The sequence below is a fragment of the Crotalus tigris genome, unplaced genomic scaffold (genome assembly GCF_016545835.1).
Source record: "Crotalus tigris isolate CLP2741 ecotype Arizona unplaced genomic scaffold, ASM1654583v1 scf7180000024432.2438137, whole genome shotgun sequence".
In the NCBI taxonomy this organism is placed as follows: domain Eukaryota; kingdom Metazoa; phylum Chordata; class Lepidosauria; order Squamata; family Viperidae; genus Crotalus; species Crotalus tigris.
In genome coordinates, this window is record NW_024100599.1 from 2,022,253 (window position 1) to 2,042,500 (window position 20,248).

General features: G+C 35.0%; 1 protein-coding gene across 15 annotated transcripts in view; it reads left to right on the top strand.

The window, feature by feature from the left end:
• FOXP1 (forkhead box P1) overlaps positions 1–20,248 on the top strand; it is a 666,111-nt gene that overhangs the window by 600,707 nt on the left and 45,156 nt on the right. For all 15 annotated transcript variants that reach the window (XM_039330816.1, XM_039330828.1, XM_039330827.1 and 12 more), the window contains one exon: positions 16,673–16,777. In XM_039330816.1, coding sequence (XP_039186750.1) covers positions 16,673–16,777 — 105 coding nt within the window. The remainder of the gene's footprint in view (positions 1–16,672; positions 16,778–20,248) is intronic.

A 20,248-nucleotide genomic window follows, 5' to 3' on the forward strand; every position in this document is an offset into this window, starting at 1 on the left:
CTCTCTCTCTCTCTCTCCCTCCCTCCCTCCCTCCCTCCCTCCCTCCCTCCTTCCCTCCTTCCCTCCCTCCCTCCCCCCTCCCTCCCTCCCTCCCTCTCCCCCCCTCCTCCCCTCTCTCTCTCACACACACACACAATGCAATTTCAAAACAGATTCCTCAACGGTAGAAGAAACCCAAGGACAGTTACTTTAGACCCCACCAAGCTCTCTCAAAAAGACTTCAGGAGAGGAAAGGTATCGTTTCCCAGTTCTTGCCACAGTAGTATTCAATAATGTAACCCTGCATCATTAATGTAAGGATAAGAATCTTCCCATTCTAGATCCCCAGATTTATCCTTGTAAATCCCAGTTTTGGTCTTTCAGGATATTTCTCCTAGGTAATCAGCGAATAATGGGAAAGGACATTTGTGTATTATAGGAAAATATTGCCTTTCAATCTTGATTTTGCCCTTTTTGTCTACTGTGATGTAGTGGAGGCATTCTCCAAGGAAAGGAAGAGACAGGTCCAAAGAATTCAGATGGATTTGAAAAGTTTTCTAAATTCTTTTAAAAGAAATCTGTATAAGTAGGACTAAGGGACCTATGTCTATGGGCTAGATACATTCTATGACTTCTTGTATCTGGCACAGGGCCTTTTCTTTGTTCAACACTGATGCTTTTTGAAACTCTGCTGTGTGCATGACTAGGCAGTGACTAATCACTGTGTACCTTGACCTGTATGGAATGCTTTTGTCCATGCAGTGAAAAGTACAGTTTTCTAGGCAAAAGGAGACAGAGATTGTTCTCCATCTTCTCCTACATAAGGACAAAAGTTGAGGAATTATAATTTTTTTTAGTTTCCACACTGAAGAAAATCAGTGCACTTTGCTTACCCATCTGCAGCAATATGATGCAAGTTATATGAAAATGAGACCATTTTTCAGAAGTAATCAATTAGAATAGAGCTGGAAGGGACCTTGGAGATCTTCTAATCCAACTCCCTGCTCAAGCAGGAGACCCTCTACCATTTCAGATAGGTCCAGTCCTTTCTTAAAAATATCCAATGATGAAACACCTGAAGGCAAGCTGTTCCACTGTTTAATTGTTTTCACTGCTAGGAAGTTTCTCCTTAATTCCAGGTTGGTTCTCTCTTTGATTAGATTCCATCCATTGTTTCTTGTCTTGCCTTGTGCTACATTGGAAAATAAGTTGACCTCCTCTTCTTTGTGGTAGCCCCTCAAATACTGGAATACTGCTATCATTTTACCCCTGGTCCTTCTTTTCTCTAGGCTGGCCATACCCAATTCCTGCAACTGTTCTTTTTAAGATTTTGTCTCCAGGCCCTTAATCATTTTAGTTGTTCTTCTTCGCACTTTTTCCAAAGTTTCAACATCTTTTTTGTAATGTGGTGACCGGAAATGGATGCAGTATGCCAGGTCTTACTAAGGATTTATAAAGTGATATTAATACTTCACGTGATTTTGATTCTTTGCTTCTGTTTATAAACCAAGGATTGTCATTCAATATAAGTCAATCAATATATGGAGACATTTCAGGAAACATCATCAAAGAAAAATCTATATACAAGCCTTAGATATCTTGTGATTGAATAAAGAGCATTTAATAAGATTTTCCTTGGGTTTTTCTTTTTCTTTCTTCTTTTTTTTTTTTGAAACATAAACACAGGAAAATCATCTTTTCCATCTTTTTTTTCCAAATTACAGTAAAATAACAGTCACTAATACTGGCAGCCACTTTCTGTGACAATTTACTATCCAGATTTTATTTTGCAAAAGTGCAATAAATGTCACATTCATTCACATTAATAAATTCTATTAATTTCCATTTTTTCATAGGAATTGGGCAGCTACCTACTTTAAAATGATTAAATTGTCTTTAAGATTTTTTTTTACCTTATTGGTAATTCTGATCAGCTAAATCCTTTCCTATAAGCATTTATTATATTTTATATGGCAGTCATATTTTTGAAGACCTTCAGTGAATTAGATGTACCTGTTCTGTTTCTTACCAGTCCATGTTGAAGCATTTAAATCATGTTCAGTTTTCTAATAATAATAATTCCCACAAAATTATTTCTCTTCATATCTTTCCTCCCTTTCGTTCCCTGTCTCTCTCTTCCGTCAACTTAAAATATTGTTAAGTGAACTATTTACAATTACTTATTCCATCACATGGCAGTCCTTTGGATGGGAAAGTGAGATTTGTCACTCAGTGGTCATCTGGACATTATAGAAATATTCAATTGGCTGGCTTCATTGGTGTCTGGTCAAATATAACAACGATCAGTTATACTATTTTGTATGCACTGTATCCAAAATCACTTTAAATAGATTGAGTTAGTCTTGGCAGACACCGAACAGAATTTTTCCAAATTTTAGCATATGTATTGTTTTATACTTCCATCTGGCTGACAAATATCTTAGTGCTTTCTATAATGCCACTCTTTTCTTGCTATCAAAATGGTTACATTTGTCTCTAATATAACCTGATAGGGTTTTTTTGCATATTGGTTGCTGATGACTTACTGTTAATATGTATACATAATTTTGATATAATTCTAAGCTAAAGCTGTAAACAAGTATTGTTGTCCAACAGCCTGGAGTTGAATGAAATATTTTTCCACCTTATCCTTGAAATAATAAATATAGTCGGCACAATGCACCAATTCAACTGGAATTGTTTAAACACAATTGAATAGCATCAGTGGGATATTGAAATATTATTTTATATTGATTTGTACAAAGTTGAGTTTCACTGTATTTGTTAGGAATGTCCCAAAAGAGTGAGTCAATTAAAAAAAATGGATTGAACTTAAAATCTATACTGAGGATACGTAATACTTATAATACAAATGTTAGGAACATGAGAAATACTTTAAATAAACTTGGTAGATAGAATTTACTCTTCAGAAGATTTATTTAACAAGATGGCAGTTGTATGTTCCTGTTTCTGTTGAAAATAATGGTAAAATTCTCACTGAGTCTTAAATCAATCAAAACCTCCAATTTGGTGCCTCCCAGATGTGCTACCTTACAGCTTCCTCCATGCCCATCCCCATTACTTATAAGGCCCATTGAACTCTATTAATGGATAGATTAATGATATTTTAAAGTTATTAGAAGCAAACATGCTTTAAGCAAAGTAAACATGATCCATTTATTTAAGATGCAGTTTAATTTCAATAGCAAAACATTTCTGTCATTCAATTTACTCTCTGTATATTTTCATGGAGTTCTTCGGTTTCTAACAACTATAATTTAGTGACTTTCTGGGCGTTGTGAGAAACTCACATTTTTCCTTAAGGCTTTGATGCAATAGTGAAAAGTTATAGCAAGTGCCATTGTTTCAAAAACAAGCTGTTGTCCCACAAGCCTGCATGCCTGCTTCATATGAAATGAGCTTCTGATTAGTCATGAAGTGTGAATTTATTAGTAATGGCTTGACATAGGCAGACAAAAATTACCTGAAACAAAACTAAGGCTGGTAACTGTTCAAATGTAATATCCATTTGTGTAGCCATATTTCTATTACCATGTAAAATTACTTTTTACAAAAACATCTGGAAGAAGAAAAGCAAACTCTCTGAAGTCTTCTTTGAGCAATAAAAACAAAGCCACAAAAAATAGGAACCTGCTTATGCGCGGTAATGTTTGCTTTCAAGGTGGTATAAACAATGGAGGAAATATCCTACCTTGAGAAAAATGCCTAAGGATAAAGGCGCTTGCTGCAACATTTCTTTTAATTCAATTTCCAGTGTGTCTGCTCACGTGCACTTTTAAAGATAACATTCTGATGGCTCTTTAAAGGCTATTTCAAATCCAGAGCGCAATCTTTCCCCGACACAGGTGGTGTTAATATAGGACAGTCCCCCAGGCACTTGGACAGCTTGTTCAGTGTCTGCTTCCATCTGGCAGTCGGTCCCATTCAGAGAAAGATGTTGTAGCTGTGCCTGTGGGTGCTGTGGTCAGTGCAGTGTAAAAAGCAAATTTCAGCTTTCAGCAACATGTGTCATGTGTTAGGTCTTATTGCGGAAACCAAGTTGTCTGTGTGGTTCCTAATAACTATTGATTACTGGATCATCCTGTTTCTTTTTTCTTTTGCCTATGTGCGAATGTTCCAGTTCTTCACACTCAGTAAGACTGCGCAGTGATCCAAGTTCAAAGTGCAACATGATTTGCTGCATGCACAGATGCACACTTAATACTTGTTGGGAACACCATACTGCACCTGTTCCCCAGATTCTGTTTCTATTGCTGACGATAGTTGTACGAGGCTAGGAAAAGACATGGTTTCTTTAAGACAGGAGTCTTCAAACATGGACCTTTTATGACTGCGCTGGCTGAGGAATTCTGGGAGTTGAAGTCCACAAGTCATAAAAGAGCCAAGTTTGAAGACCCCCTGCTTTAAGAATTTCCTAATAGATAGTACTATTGTGCCTGGGGCAGTCCAAATATATTTTTAGCCTTTGGATTTAATTCTCTTCACAACCATAGTAGTTTATTTTTTTAATGCCTCAAGTCATGGTTGTCTGGCAATTAATTTCCATTTGAGACCAAATATAGACAAGATAAGAGCAATTCCCAGATATTAATATGTCTGCATCAAAGCAGGAGAGGGTGTTTATTCTTAACATCAAAATTTATTTTTATTAATATTATTAATAAAATCATTATTATTGATGGTGCAGTGGTGGCGCAGTGTTGAATGCAGTGCTGAATGCAGTATTGCAGACTAGCTCTGCATTCCACTGCCAGGAGTTTGATTCTGACCGGCTCAAGGTTGACTCAGCCTTCCATCTTTCTGAGGTCAGTAAAATGAGGACCCAGATTGTTGGGGGGAAATATGTGACATTATGAGTCACCAGAGAGTGCTGTAAAGCACTCTGGGGCAGTATATAAGTCTAAGTGCTATTGCTATAAAAAAATACAATGAAAACTTCTAAGTTGGCTGATATTCTTACCAGAGAATCAAAACTACATTCACCATAGAAGGCACTACTCTTTATTGTGCTTGAAAAGTTTGCATTGTTCCAATTATGTTTCTGTAAAAATAGTTTCATTTTAAATCACTGGCAATTCCAAAAAGAAGCCCTCAGTTTCACAATTTGAGAAGTGCCTTCATTTTTACTTTTTGTTTAGCTTTCCTTCCTAAATTCAACGTAAGATTTAATTCTGAGATCCCTAAATTATAGTTTATCTCCAATGATTAAATACTTGGTATGACACAGCATAGATCCAAGTGTAATACAAAAACACATAAAGAAAAGGGTTTTGTTTTTTTTTTAATGAAGAATGAGAATCAAGAAATTTTGCAAATTTACAAACCAGCAAAAACTAGATGTTTTCCCTGTATCCTACATTATCATTATCATGCCAAATGTTTTCTCTGTTTGTCTGATTATTTGTTATGTTGTTTAGATAAAAACAAACAAATAGAAAGTATAGCACCTGCAATAGCATATGATATTTACAGTACCTGTGTGCTTCAGCTGGTTTTCCTGATGAAACAGTCTTGTGTCCTATGGAATATGGTTGCTTTTTATAAAGTACAAATGAAAAAAAACATATCATGTATCTGCTTGATTGTAACTGCTATGTGTATTTTCCTTACTCTCTTGGTGTTTTTCTAATACAGAATGAACAAAGTTATGGTTACTATAAACATGATTGTTATTGTGAGAAAATGCTAGCCAATAATAATAATATTAACAACAATAACAATAATAATAATAAAAAGTTGGAAGGAACCTTGGAAGTAATCTAGTCCAACCCTCTGCTCAGGTTGGAAAGCCTGTACCATTTCAGACAAATGGCTGTCCAGTCTCTTCTTAAAAACTTCCAGTGTAGGAGCATTCACAACTTCAGGAAGAACAATTCAATTTATGTTTAGCTGTAGATGTAATCTACCTAGCATTGTTGCTACAGAAATTCCACTTTTTTTTGCCACATGACCTGGAACTGTTGTATGTTTCCCGTCTAATAGTATATGATATATCTAGTGGACTGCTATCTTGTACATATACAGAAATTGGAAAGTTTTCTCTGAATGCATTTATATAACAGGCAGAAGTGTTGAAGTAAATGAAAAGCAAAATTAAGGAAGAGTTCTCATTTACATGAGAAATACATTTTAAGGCTCACATTAAATAAAACAGATATCCTCCCTTCTTAGAACATTGCATTGGCAAATACCAAATATCTCTGTAATTCACAGTGCATAAACTTAAAGATGCCTAGATTTGTGACGAAAGAGAGCATCAGAAGGATTAGTACATAAATGTTAAAATTCAGCAGTTAAAAACAATTACAATAAATAATTTAAAAGCTACTTTTAATGGTAGCTGTCAAAGCAAAGGGCGGCATACTCTATCTTAATTTTGAATCACTGCAAGATTAATCTGTAACAATTATAAGTAAACTTTGACATACAATCTTAGCAAATGGCAGAAATATTTAAAAGAGACATTTATTCAGGTAGCCTGGGTGCAAATCCTATGTATCATTAAAGGTAATATTGAATCCTTCCTATTTTCCCTAGAAAATAAATAAATAGCTGGTATAATAGTTTAGGACAGAGGTACCTCTTTGAGGTCTTCCAGAGATCAAGTTGTCTACTAATTTCACTATGCATGGACGTTTTTAGCCTAGGCATTGACTGGACCATACAATATGAAGTAAACTTTATATTATATAAAGCTAATAAAAATGGTTCTAGTTGTTCCTTCTGACTGAGAAGTCAGAGAGCAGATCAGGCTACATCCTGAAATGAGAGCCTGCTTTTTACGAAGGAGTACAGCTCTGTTCAGAACAGAGAAAACGATTGCAACCCATTTCAGTAATTATTTTCACTGTCTAAATTCAGGATTATTTTTGTCTGGATTCAGTCTGAATTTGAATTTTTTTATTTCTCATTATTGAGCCCATGACAAACTGTAGACATATTTTAAGGGAAGACATATTGTTACCTGAAAACATGAGAAACATGGGTTTGGAGTGATAATACTGATAATAGCCAGTTGCAAATCTTGCAAATCAAATCTTCTGATGTTCTTCCCTCCTCATAGATTTTATGAATATATTGAGAAGCACTGAAGAAAGAACAGAGCACTGAAAAACATCATATATAGGTCTCAGTTTGACAAATAACCACCTATTGCACAATGATGCAATGCATATCTATCTATCTATCTATCTATCTATCTATCTATCTATCTATCTATCTATCTATCTATCTATCTATCTATCTATCTATCTAAATAAAATAAATCCCACTAAGCACAAAATGCCATTATGGTAGGAATATACCATAGTAACTGAAAATGAGTAGCCACTGTTCTCTCGCCTTCCTAGCATGAACAATATATTTCAGAAGTTAAAAAAAAGACAAACTAGTCAGACTCCCTCTGATGAATCCAAACCTAAGATCAGCATGAATAGCCATTAGCATGAAGAGACAGACACAATCCTGCAATCCATTCTGATGTGAATTTGAAACAGGTTAGGATAATCACTAGGACCTTCTATCCTGGGGAAGTCATCCTTCTTTGAGAATCTTACATAACCATGGAAAGTTAGAAATTTTCCTATAATTGTCCATGTCCAGTGTGGTAAATGAAGTCTTCTTAAGTCTAGTGATTAGTTCCTTAAAATGGAATTGATACTTCTCTCCTTCAGAGGTGTGTTATGATGTTAACATACACCCACACAAACACACACACACACAGCTAAGTGTGTGTCAGTATCCTCATATTAAATATATTCCTGACGCCAGGAGTGAGGTATGCACAGTCAGTACAAATCAATTCTCTTAATGGTTTTATGGCTTTATTTTAGGAATTATAGTCAGTCATAGCCTATTCTACCATCTAAAACTTAGGAGAAACCTGAACTCATATGGATTCATTTATCCTTCTCTTCTTCCTCCTCCTTTTTTCATCATAGAAATAAATTATATATACAAGCATAAATGAGAATCAATGAGAAAAATAAGCAAAATGTTTGTTTAATTAGAATAATGTGAACCTAAGATACCAAATCAATCCAATTTCTCATGCATAAATTAGAGAACTATGCAGAGAGGAATAAATTTAACAAAGATAAGTAGAGTGTAATTCTGATAAGCTGAAAATCAAATCCATGTATAAAATGAAACATCAGCTTAGAAAATGCAATTGGAGGTGAATGAATATGTGAAATTAAACAGCTGTGCTATTTTTTTATGTATGTGATATATAGATGTTAATCAGATCCCTGCTCATTTTTTAGTTTTTCTTATTAAAAGTTAGAATACCAGTAACACCAGTTAGGATGAAGTATTTTTTTAAAAAAATACTACTACAAATACTGAAGTGAGCAGCTAGAATGAAAAAGAATTGGAAGAGAAGAGACTGATCTAAGATTAAAGGGAATTAAATATCTAGAGCCTTGGAAAATTGAGGCTATAAGGAAGCTGTGATGACAGTATGCAAGTACATGAACAGATACTCAAAAGAAAAGAAAAGAGAAATTGTTCTTCTTAATTAGCAGTGAAATGATTAAAAATGCTAGAGCTTTAAATCTGTGCATTAAAGTATTTCTAATGTGACATCTATTCTGGATATGTCCATAATGATGAAAATTGAATTGAATAGAGAGGCGGGAAAAAGAAAACATAAAAAAGACAATTACATAGGTATTAGAACTGAAACACAAAAGTTGTGGTGGAATATAGTATCTCATGAGATTTCTCATAAAGAAATCTATATTTTGTTTGGCAGTTAGTTTTTTTTCTTGTAGCTGTTCCTCTGGATTAGATGACTAATGCAGATATGTATATGAGTTGCATCTTCTCTACTTGATTGCTGTGTGCTTAATGATTGGGGGCTGCCTGTTTGAAATATTTGAAAAACATTTTACTTTGAGATTATGTGAGTCAAAGTAATGTAATTAGTCACTTCTGTTCCATGTTATTCTCAAGAGATAAATATGTTTGTAACAACCTGTCCTTAGAGCAATCAAAACTGTCCATTATTTTGATAGCATAGAGTACATACTGAACATATTAAGAAGAAACTGGACAGCCATTTGTCCGAAATGGTATAAGGCAGTGGTGGCAAACCTATGGTACGGGTGCCTCCTGTGGGCATGCGCGCTGTCACCCCAGTCCTAGGCCTTCAGCTGGGTTTTATAAAACCTTTTCACTTTAGGCCTCCACCGCCATGTACAAAAAAAAGAGGTTCAATCAGTCAATTTCAACTTCTTGTGGGGAAAAAAGATCTTGCAAAGTTAGAATTGATTGATTGAACTTTTTAGTCCCACCCAGTCTGCCGTTACCACTGCAGCCACACCCACCCAATGGGCCATACCCAGGCACACCCACCCGGCACCTGACGATGCATACAGTAAGTGGGTTTTGGGTAGTAGTTTGGGCACTCTAAAAGGTTCGCCATCACTGGTATAGGGTTACCTGCCTGAGCAGGGGGTTGGACTTGATGACTTCCAAGGTTCCTTCCAACATCATCACCATCATCATCATCATCATTATTATTATTATTATTATATAACCTTTGGCCTCTGGACCAAGAATGAATTTGAGGAAAAAGTTAGGAGATGCCCTAGAACAGTGGTTCTCAACCTTTTTAATGCCGCGACCCCCCAACCCGTCGTAAGTCGAGGACTACTCAACCAGTCGTAAGTCGAGGACTTTCCCTGCATGGGAGCGCTGCACATGTGTGGTGCTGCCCCCTGCGCCAGCCGAGGCGTAGCTGGCAAGCGACAGAGACGGAGCAGGCTGACCACTGGCTGGGCCACCAGCTGGCCCAGCCCAAGGGAGGTGAGGGACCCGCCGGGCCCCACGCATGCCGGCAACCCTCCCTGCGCCCGCCGGCCTCCCACCTCCCACCCCTGGCCCTCTTTTACTTACCTTTTTGGTAGTTGCTCAGCAGGGAGGGGTGGAAACTTCCAGACAACTCCCCTTCGCTGCAGACAACTTGCAGCACCATTTGCAGAATGGGACTTTTGGCGGGTTCAGCAGGGCAGAGACAGCCTGGACAATTCCTATTGGCTTTTGAAAGCCAATAGAATTAGACTCTATTCAAGAGAGTCTATTCTATTGGCTTTCAAAAGCCAATAGAATAAAAGGGAGTAGCACAGCTAAGGAAAAGGGGAAAAAAATGGCGGACTGTGTTGTTTGGCGACCCCCGTGAAATGGTCGTTCAACCCCAAATGGGGTCGTGACCCACAGGTTGAGAACCGCTGCCCTAGAAGGTGGTGAAAATCTGTACTTAAAGATTTTTCCACATTGTCAGCTTTTTTTTTTTTTCAAAAAAAAAAAAAAAAAAAATACAGCCTAGCAATTATCAATTACCTGGAGGGTTATATTAATAAATTTGCAAAATCCATATTCTACCCAGATAGATCAAAGGTTACATAATTGTGCAAATCTCTAGATTTTTTGTAGTTCCTTAGTCAGGAAAGTTGTTACAAAACTGAACCCCAAAATGAATGTGGAAAAAGATACTAAGGCTCTGCATGAACTATTTTTTAAAGTTAATATTCCATCTATAAGGGAGAGAATCATGTTTCTCTTTTTAAATACAATTGAAAACTGAAATTTATAGATTGATGAACCTTCCTCAGTGCCATATTCTTGCATGGCTATAAATTGCAGGCAGATTTGCTTGCTGTCAGTGCTTATTTTGATCTTGAAGCATTTGTTTGTTTTTGTCTTCTATCTAATGATTCTTTATTCATTCTGAAATATATTGTCATTGATACTATTATTCACCAATAATATCTTGGACATTCAAATACAGGTATGTTGTCCACTGTTTCTATCTTAGATATGGAAAAAAGAATTGTCCATACAGTTTTATTGAGTTGAAATGCTACTGAAATGAAGACTGTGGCATAGATAAATATAATTGTTTTTGTTATTGTTATTATTACTATTGTGATAACGATGCTCCTTATTCTGTGTGCTGTTACTGGCTATAATTTTTGCTCCTGATTGCGTGTCTTGCATGTAATGCTGAGACTGTGATATATTTGATTTCCATTATCACCAAATGTATCATTTTCTATTTGTCCTAATTATTTTTATTTTATTTATTCCAAACTATTTTAATATCACATGTTTTTCTAGATGTCTTACAAAATGAATACACATTTTGGTATACTTCTGCAAATGCTTTTTACTTAATTTTACAGGTTATGCAGATTTTTGCAAGTGTTTCAGCATTAATAAACCTTTACATGTTTTTTGTATGACCATGTACATTTCCAGTATGGTTGTTCTGAAACTGCATTACAAAATTAGGAGAATTGTAAATATAGAAGAATAACTACATTCTGGTTGTCCTTTCGATTCAGAAATTACAGATTTGTTAAATATGAACCAAACAAATATTTCTGGCATGTCCAACTGATCCTCAATCATTCTCTCTTCTTAACTGCATAAGACTAGAATCTCAAATGTGGTGGGCTTTTATGACTTTTGTTCAAAAATGTTGGTTTGCATGCTGCGCATTGAAGACTGTTGTGCCATGTGGTCTGTGTTAGACTCAGTGAAATCTAGTTAATTCTAGTGAAGCAACTAGCAACTAGCATTAACACCACTGGCTTTCATGGATGATATGTGTGGCAATATATAGTCATCTTAAGAAAAAGCAGGGTGGGAAGGTGTGGTAATGACTGCTCTTTGAAACTTCATAAGATGATTATCATAAAGTCCTTCGTGGTTCAATATACTTATTTGACCATCTTTCTCTGTTTGTAGGTTGTTTGCTTGCTTTCCCAGTATGTGTTTTTTATATTTGTATTGTTACTATTTTCATTCTGTTGTGTTTGAAATTGCATTAATTGGTGGCTGTAGGATGCCTAAAAATGCTGCAACAATTGAAACAGCTTATAAATTGATTAAGTAGTTAAAGTTTGCATGTCCATTTAAATTAGCATGTCTGAATCTAGTGCTATCCAGTGTTGTAATGGAATGTGTGGATGACCTTGGGGAAAAAGGAAAGAGATGATGCCTAGGAAACAATCAGACATGGGAGGGAGGAGCCCCGAAGGACTTAATGGTCAAAGAAAGAAACTTAGGAAGGACCCACCCTAATTGATCAGACAGTTAAAAGTGGTGGCAGGAAGTTGGTGTCTTTAGACTAACAAGATTCTGTTAATGTAACTTTACAAATAGAGTTAGCTCATCTCATGCTTCCTATCTGTCTTAACTTGGGAGGGCTGACAAGTGTATTGGATTCTTTCCATGTCCATGTGGCTGTAAACTCAGGCAAGTCCAGTAAAAGATGTTCCTTGCTGTTACTTCAATGTAGAAAATCAGAAAAAGAATATCTCTCTACAAAATACATATCTATGTGCTCTGGGAAAGCATAACTCTTTTAGAAGACAGAGAACCATCTCTTTGTTTCTTGATGTTTTCAGTGCATTGATTATGCTTGGATCTGAATAAAGTGAGTAAGACCTATGTGATGACTTAATTATCTTACAGGGGCATCAGTCAACCAGTTATGGTAGAGTAGGAATTTCTGTTAGATTGGCCTCCCTGTGATGAAACCTATGTTAGCTAAACCAAGAAAATAAAATGGATGAGAAAAACATGTTTATTCTCTAACCCTGTTGTTCTGTTACTCATTTCTAAATAGAATGTCAAGTAACCCAGTGGAGTACTAAGTAATATGTAGAATTGCTATTCTGTGGATTAGTAGATTCAGTATGATTCAGTGTAGAATGATCAAATTCTTTGTTTAAATGTTAAGGATTACACTAGAAGAAGAGATCTTCTGCAATGTAACCATACTCTGTGTCTTGATAAACTGACTAAATTCCAGTATCTTGTCCAGACATGTCTACTATTTTAGCAAGAGTTTACAGGGGTAAATTTATCTTTCCTGTTTTAAAAAAAATGGGATTAGTTTGAATCCATAAGAAAATACCACAAATTTCTGTTTCTAAATCAAGTTCAGGATTGTGCCAAGGCAATCTTATTGGGAAGAGGGTTGTATTAGTAAAACAAATAATAAAGACTAAAGATACTGCTGGAATTATAAAGATTTGCCCAAAAGTATAATGAACCTTTTATTGTTTTCAAATAATGTTTGTATTGAGACAAATCAAGAGATGAGTTAAAGTGACAGAGTAAAATAGGGAGTTCCAGGTCCTGTGTTCTCTTAGGCATGGAAACCATCTGGGTGAGTTTAGTCCAGTCACTCCCTCTCATCTCTAATGACTGTCAGGTTCTACAGCAAACTGGATAAAAAACAGCATCCGACATGGATAGTTTCACTATGTGAACTAGGCAAATATGGTGCAAAAAACAAGCTGACTGCAGGAGAGAAGCACTAAGACCAACATTGGTACTGATGTAGATCCTTTAAGAACAGAATTCATAGTTACTGTTCTAATTCTGTGCCTCCCATTTAATCAGGAACATCCATCTTTTTATATTTTATAAAAGAACATAAATCCTATAAATAATTGAGATACAATAAAGACAGTACCTACTAATGCTATCTCCTCCTGTCGCTTCAGAGTGGATATGCATCTATAATCGAATGTTAATGTAGGACAAGATGTAAGTTATTCCATTATATGTACTGGAAGTTGTTGTTTGCCATGTATATGCTTGAATAGCCATGTCATCTACATCAATCTTAGTGGCTGATTGCTTTCTATTATGATTCCTTAAAGATAGTAAAAAGAAATCTTGGTGCAATTTTGGCACGATATAACACAGTCAATTATTGCAAGTTCCTCATGTTTGAAGTCATTTGGAAAAAAAAGTATGGTGTATTTGGTACTTGTTTGAAAAAGTACCAGGAGATCTCTAGGACATAGGCTGGACCGGGCAGTCAGAAATCAAAACAAGGCAGTTGGAAGCCACTTCCATACTGCTGCCAAGAAATCTACATTGTCCCATCCAAGTCAAGCTCACTTTGAAGAATCTCATAATTTGAGGCAGAGGTTCTCAGACTTTCTCAGTTAATGGCACCCTTGATTCTTCAGTATTTTTTTTCCCCATAGAACCTCTTGTGGGTCTCAAACTGTGTTTCATGGCATTATAGGGCACCACAGCAACAGTTCCACTTATTAAATAGTAAAATCCTGCAATTCTTCTATGACTTCAATGCAGCATCCCAAGATGCTTAGTGCCCACTTTGCGAATCAAAGCTTTAAGGGAGTACATATTGCATCCAGTTATTATCACTTTTTCATATAATTTATCCATCTCTGATTTCCTTCCTTCCTTCCTTCCTTCCTTCCTTCCTTCCTTCCTTCCTTCCTTCCTTCCTTCCTTCCATCCATCCATCCATCCATCCATAGTTTTTTCAAGGCAGACATGATCAGTAACATTATCAGTGCCTTACAAAAATCAATCAAAACAATCACAATTTCCACAAAGTATATTTTTGAAAGTGTGACTAGAAATACAACTTATTCTTATATACTTACATACATACTACTTATTCTTTGAATGAGTATTCTAACATAAAGTTGACTGCTAGTTATTTCAATTTAATGTAGTTAGATAATGTCATAGAAAATATCAGAAATATAAATGAATACATGATTCTCCAATATTTAATATATTTTATACTGGAAGACTACGATCAACATTTGTGGAGAATACTACTATTACTACTACTAATAATAATAATATTGGAAAGGACCTTGAATGTCATCTACTCCAACCCCACCCACCCCCCCGCTCAGGCAGGAAACCCTATACCATTTCAGACAAATGGTTGTCCAGTCTCTTCTTAAAAACTTCCAGTGTTGGAACATTCACAACTTCTGGAGGCATTTTTAATTAAAAGTTAATGACATTTTAAGAAACAAGTAATAAATAACTTATTGTGGCAAAATTATGCAGTTTATCAGTTGTTGGCCTTATAATTACTACATCTTGTAGTTTTTGTGGTTGTAATGGAAAAATGCAAAAGCTGCAAGAGTTGAACATAGCTACACATTTTTTATTGACCTAAAGGGCCTAATAACTCAATAGGGCAATCAATTGATAACAAGAAAACTAATCAGATCATTCAATGTTTAGAAGAGCTGATTGAGTAATATCAGTTATAAAAGCATCTCCAGTGAAATTTATTTTAAATCAATTATTCAACTTTACTATAAAATTGTTGATATATGTATTAGAAACCTGTATTCTTTCTTCCTTCCTTCCTTCCTTCCTTCCTTCCTTCCTTCCTTCCTTCCTTCCTTCCTTCCTTCATATTCTAAAAAGGTATTTTATTTCCCTAAATCTACCCAGCATTGTTTTTGAAAGACATTTTTATTTACATAAATGGGACTTCATGAGTTACTTAAATTCATATTGTGTTCATCAAAACTTTACCCTTCTGTGAAAAGTATAGCCTGTTTTTAAGTATCACTTGTTTTTTCTAGAGATTGTTCATTCAGTAATGCTCTTTTATTTTGTTTCCAATAGTCATTTCTATAGCAATGGTTATTTCACATTGTTTACTCTTTCAACACAATCACCAGAGCCAATCTATTACTATTACTTTCCAGAATCCCATCCAAACATCCTGTTTACTAATAAATTTGCTATAGTTCAGACAGTAAAAATACAGCTGTTCCACTGTAACATTGATTTCCAGGTTTCCAGTAGAATCCAAGTATGTATGCTGTCCTTTCCTTTATTTTTTTTTAAATTAATCACAAGTATATTCAACCAAGTTATTGTAATCACCCCAAACAGCAGCTTAATATAGATTGAAGTCATGCTTCTAGCCCAAATCTGATGTTCTTTGCACTCCAGCACACTGACTGATAATTATGATAATTACCATATAGTTTAGTCTAAATACGTTAACTATGATAGTAGCATATTTCATAATACCTGAATATAAGGTTTATCATGTCGTCGCATGAATTACAGCAGAACCTTAACTTAAAATGAATTATTGGAGCCATCTTGAATCAGAGATAAGTCTTCAGATTGTTGGTGTGTAAGAGGCAATATTCCAGGAACAAACATGTATAGATAGTCCTTGTGGGTATATTTTAAATAAAAAATTACTGACTTATCTTAATGGTATTGGGAATAGTTTTCTGTTAAAAAATAACATAAATGGAGATAAAAAAATTAAAGCTTCTTTATTCATAAAAACAATTTTAAAATTATGGGAATTGTCAAAAAAAATTCTTTTGCTCATACCATAGTTGAATAAAGATACTTCAGAATACGATAATAAATGCAGCAGATTCATTTCCCTGACCATTTTGTATTCATACAGATTCCTTCTTCCTCAGCTTCCATTTTTATTTTGACTTACGGAAAACAGCAATGTTGCTCGAAAATATGTATTAATGATCTTATTACCCATGAAAATGCCATACTGTAATCCACATTTTAGAAGTTCGATGTTTGGCTGATAACACTCTGGTACAATTTTGAAGCATCTTAACATAATTTGGAATATATTTCATTTTTTTCAACTTTTTGTAAGACCTCTGATTCATAGATGTGATATGTACAATCTCTCAATAAAATTTGGAAATGTTCTCTTGTAAATCTGTATTGCATGATCCAAAATGATTTGCTTATTCCTCAGTATTTTGAATTATTACTTGATTGTACTGATAAACACCAAGGTAAGCTTATTCAAGTTTCACATGATAATAGTTTCCTCTCTTCCGCCTTTTAATTATTCTTTCAGTTTATCCCATGAAGAACCTTGTCATAGCCATCCGCTCTATGGGCATGGAGTATGCAAATGGCCGGGCTGCGAAACAGTATGTGAAGACTTCCAGTCTTTTTTAAAGTAAGAAATTCTATTCTGTTCTGTTCTGTTCTATTCTATTCTATTCTATTCTATTCTATTCTATTCTATTCTATTCTATTCTATTCCATTCCATTCCATTCCATTCCACTCCACTCCACTCCACTCCACTCATCTAATTAATATTTATCCATGCAATTGTGTCTGAATAGGTATGTGTACATGTGGATGAACATGTCTGTATTGCTGTGTTACATTTGTATTGGCATTTTGGACCATATTGTTAAATGTGTCCAGCTGTAGGATGAGCTATTCTATACCTGCTTTTCTAATTGGGTTCCCATCAAAAGTGCCCATTGTACATACATTCAGCATAGGAGTCTCTTTGTTCATAAAGGAAAGTGCTGTGAGTTTAGTTGCTTACTTCAGAGTTCTGAATACTTTCATTCCTTTCTATCTGTGATTTTTGTCCTGCCTATTGATATATCAAGTAAGGCCATCTATTCTTCGGAGCAAACTTTGCCTACTTGGCATGATAATGGATGTCATGTCAAGGGTCAGAGACTATTAGAAATAATGCTGAAAAACCCAAATGGGTGGGGAAAGATAATGATGTAATCTTTGGTGCTCTCTGAGCTTGGTTGTTTGTTTCAGACATTTCATTACCCGACTAGATAACATCATTAGCACTGATGATGTTACCTAATTGGGTAATGAAACATTGGCAAACAACCAACCTCAGAGAGCACCAAGGATTCCACAGTTGAACCCTGAACTAAAGACATCCACTTTTTCTGAAGAATAGTAGTACACATAATACTGTGTGATACATATATACATAAATATTCTAAAGTCATTATTTTACAAAAGTAAGCTTTATAACCAACATACAACCTTGATAGTTTGGGACTTGTAATTTTGAGAAGTTTGGTAGGAACAGTAACAGTTATGATTGAAATACATTCAAACATTAAATCATTTATGAATTATAGATGGAAGCTTGCTGGTAAAACTAAGGAATGCTTGTGTGAAAGAAACATTTTAGGCACACACTGCAATGTTTTCACAAGTGTTTTTATCATGGTAACATCTTGTTTACTTTAGTTGCTTGCCTAAAACTACTTGGAACATGTTAAGAAAACATTTCAGGAAAGCTTCTAAAAAAGGCTTTTGTTTAGTAGCAACTGCAAGGCTACTCAGCTCACAAAGGTGTTAACTTTCAACCCCTTAAGCACTTCCACATGAAATTCCAGAAACTATGCTTGTGGTTTTAGAAAGAGAAAAGTATGCATAAGGATACCTGCTGTAAAAAAGCTGGAAATCAGAACTTGTTTCAAATGCATTAATGACTGCTGTCTGCAAACCAGAAAGTTTTAAACTGAAGTTATCTTTAAGCTTAATTGAACTACGTTGAGGTTAAAATTATTCAACATTAGAAGAAAAAGATGCAGGGATGCAAATTTCCAAAGATATTTATGATCATTTATTTCATGCACGTGATCTTTCCCAGTTTATTTTGTAAACTGGCCACTAGCTAAAGGTGGGATTTTTTAAAATTCATCCCTTTTAAATGCTGGCAGACGACAAATATGTAGGAAAGTTGATCAACATAATTTATACACTAAGAAAGTATCAACAAAATATTAATTCATTCTGTTTCATAGTATGTGGAACATGTTAAATCGGAATTCAGTTTTGAATGTCATGATTTTTACAGCATCCTGATTAACCTTGCTGACATTGTAATAAAGTTCAAGACCTAAGTAATAGTTGCATCACTTACAAAGGTCAGAGTGGTCTAAATACCACACTGCCCTCTAGTGATCTCTATAATATTGGGAAACAAAATTTGGAGGGAAAGATTCAGAGGTGCTGTTACAGATAATTTTATAGAGTGTTATTTTTGTAGAACAATAGATTTGGTTTGTGGTCATTGTGCTAATGTATACTCTTGGAACTAACCCAGTTGTCTGCAATAAAGAGAGTTTTAGATATTTGTTTTATGTCTCTTAAGGTTCATTTCCGGTATCTGATCAGAAGGCATTACTTAAAGAGACAGCGATCATCTTTGTTTCATACTTTTTATTGACACCATCTCCCACATTATTGCTGTGTCGAAATGCTAACATTTATTATTAGTAATAGTGTCAAAAAAGTCTGAGACAGCAATTTTCCTTTCAATAAAAGTAGTTAAAAACCTTTTAGAAAATCCATAATTTTGATTGCTGGTACTTCATAAATGTATAACTGTACTTTTTAGCTGTCTCTTTAGGGAAAAATGAGTTTTATCACCTGCAGTACCTGGGTTAATGAAATTGTATGTTGGAATCCAGCCAGAATGAAAGATGAGATCACTTGGTGGTGCTAGGATTAGCAACAAATTTGATAAAAGATAGTGACTCCTTAAGCCAGGCAATATCATTATAGCAACAACTTTTTTGTTCTGTTTAGAATTTTTGCATTTGAAGCAGGACTGAAAGATTACAATGAGGGTATAGCTATTAAGCAAATTCAGCAAAACTAAAATACAAATAGGGACGTTGTTGTTTAAGGAAAATTGATTTGTTGGCTTTTTGAAACTCCATTTTCTGTCTAGTCCTTTATAAAAATGCTACTCGTAATCCAAATTTTAAATAAGTGCTGTTTTTCCCCTATATCTAATTGTTTGTGTGGACATTATCCATCCAGGAAATCTCTTATTAAACAAATATAAATCCAACAGGATCTTTTTTTTTAACACAGTCCAGGATATTTAATTTTTTTGCCACCTGTACAAGTATTTATTTTAAGTGTGCTGCATGCTTTCAAAGAAAGAAAATCAGCTGTCAAAATGGACTGTTTTAGTTCAAGAGAAGTATTTGATTTACTGCTTCTTTAACCTTAGCTTTTTTCATGTGTGTTTGTGTGTACTGTGTTTATGTATTTCACTCATAGGGTGAAAAAATGAGAGCTGGTATATGCCCTGACACAGAAGTTTAAATTCAAGCCTGTGTCTTGAATGGTTGTTTGGAATTGTTTAAAGCAGTGCAAGTTTTTGCAAAGCTGTCACGAGAAGACGTTAGTTTGAAATGTGCCCAGAATCTCTAACCAAGGCTGTTGTAAAAAGCTAAAGTATTCTCCTGGTAATAAATAGTTAGAAATGGTTCCTGTTAATTATTTTGACCCAAAAGTAGTATTAGATTAACTCAAAATATAATCCAGTAAGCTAACTTAGACTAACACATCTAAAACTTCTTCATTTTGCTGTGTGTGTGTGTGTGTGTGTGTGTGTGTGTTATTTTAAAGATGACACTTGTCTGCCTATGTACCCCATCCTGTGGAATACGATGTTATTTAAACACACTGCCACATCTGCATTTGATTTGCAGAACTTGGTGTAAATGATTATACTAGATTTTTGATGACTCAACAATAGAATGTGTGAAAAACAGAATTGGTTAAGCTACCCATTTTACAATTCAATAATAATAACTACTGTGCCATAAAAATATGTTTTAATGTTAGCCTGTTGTT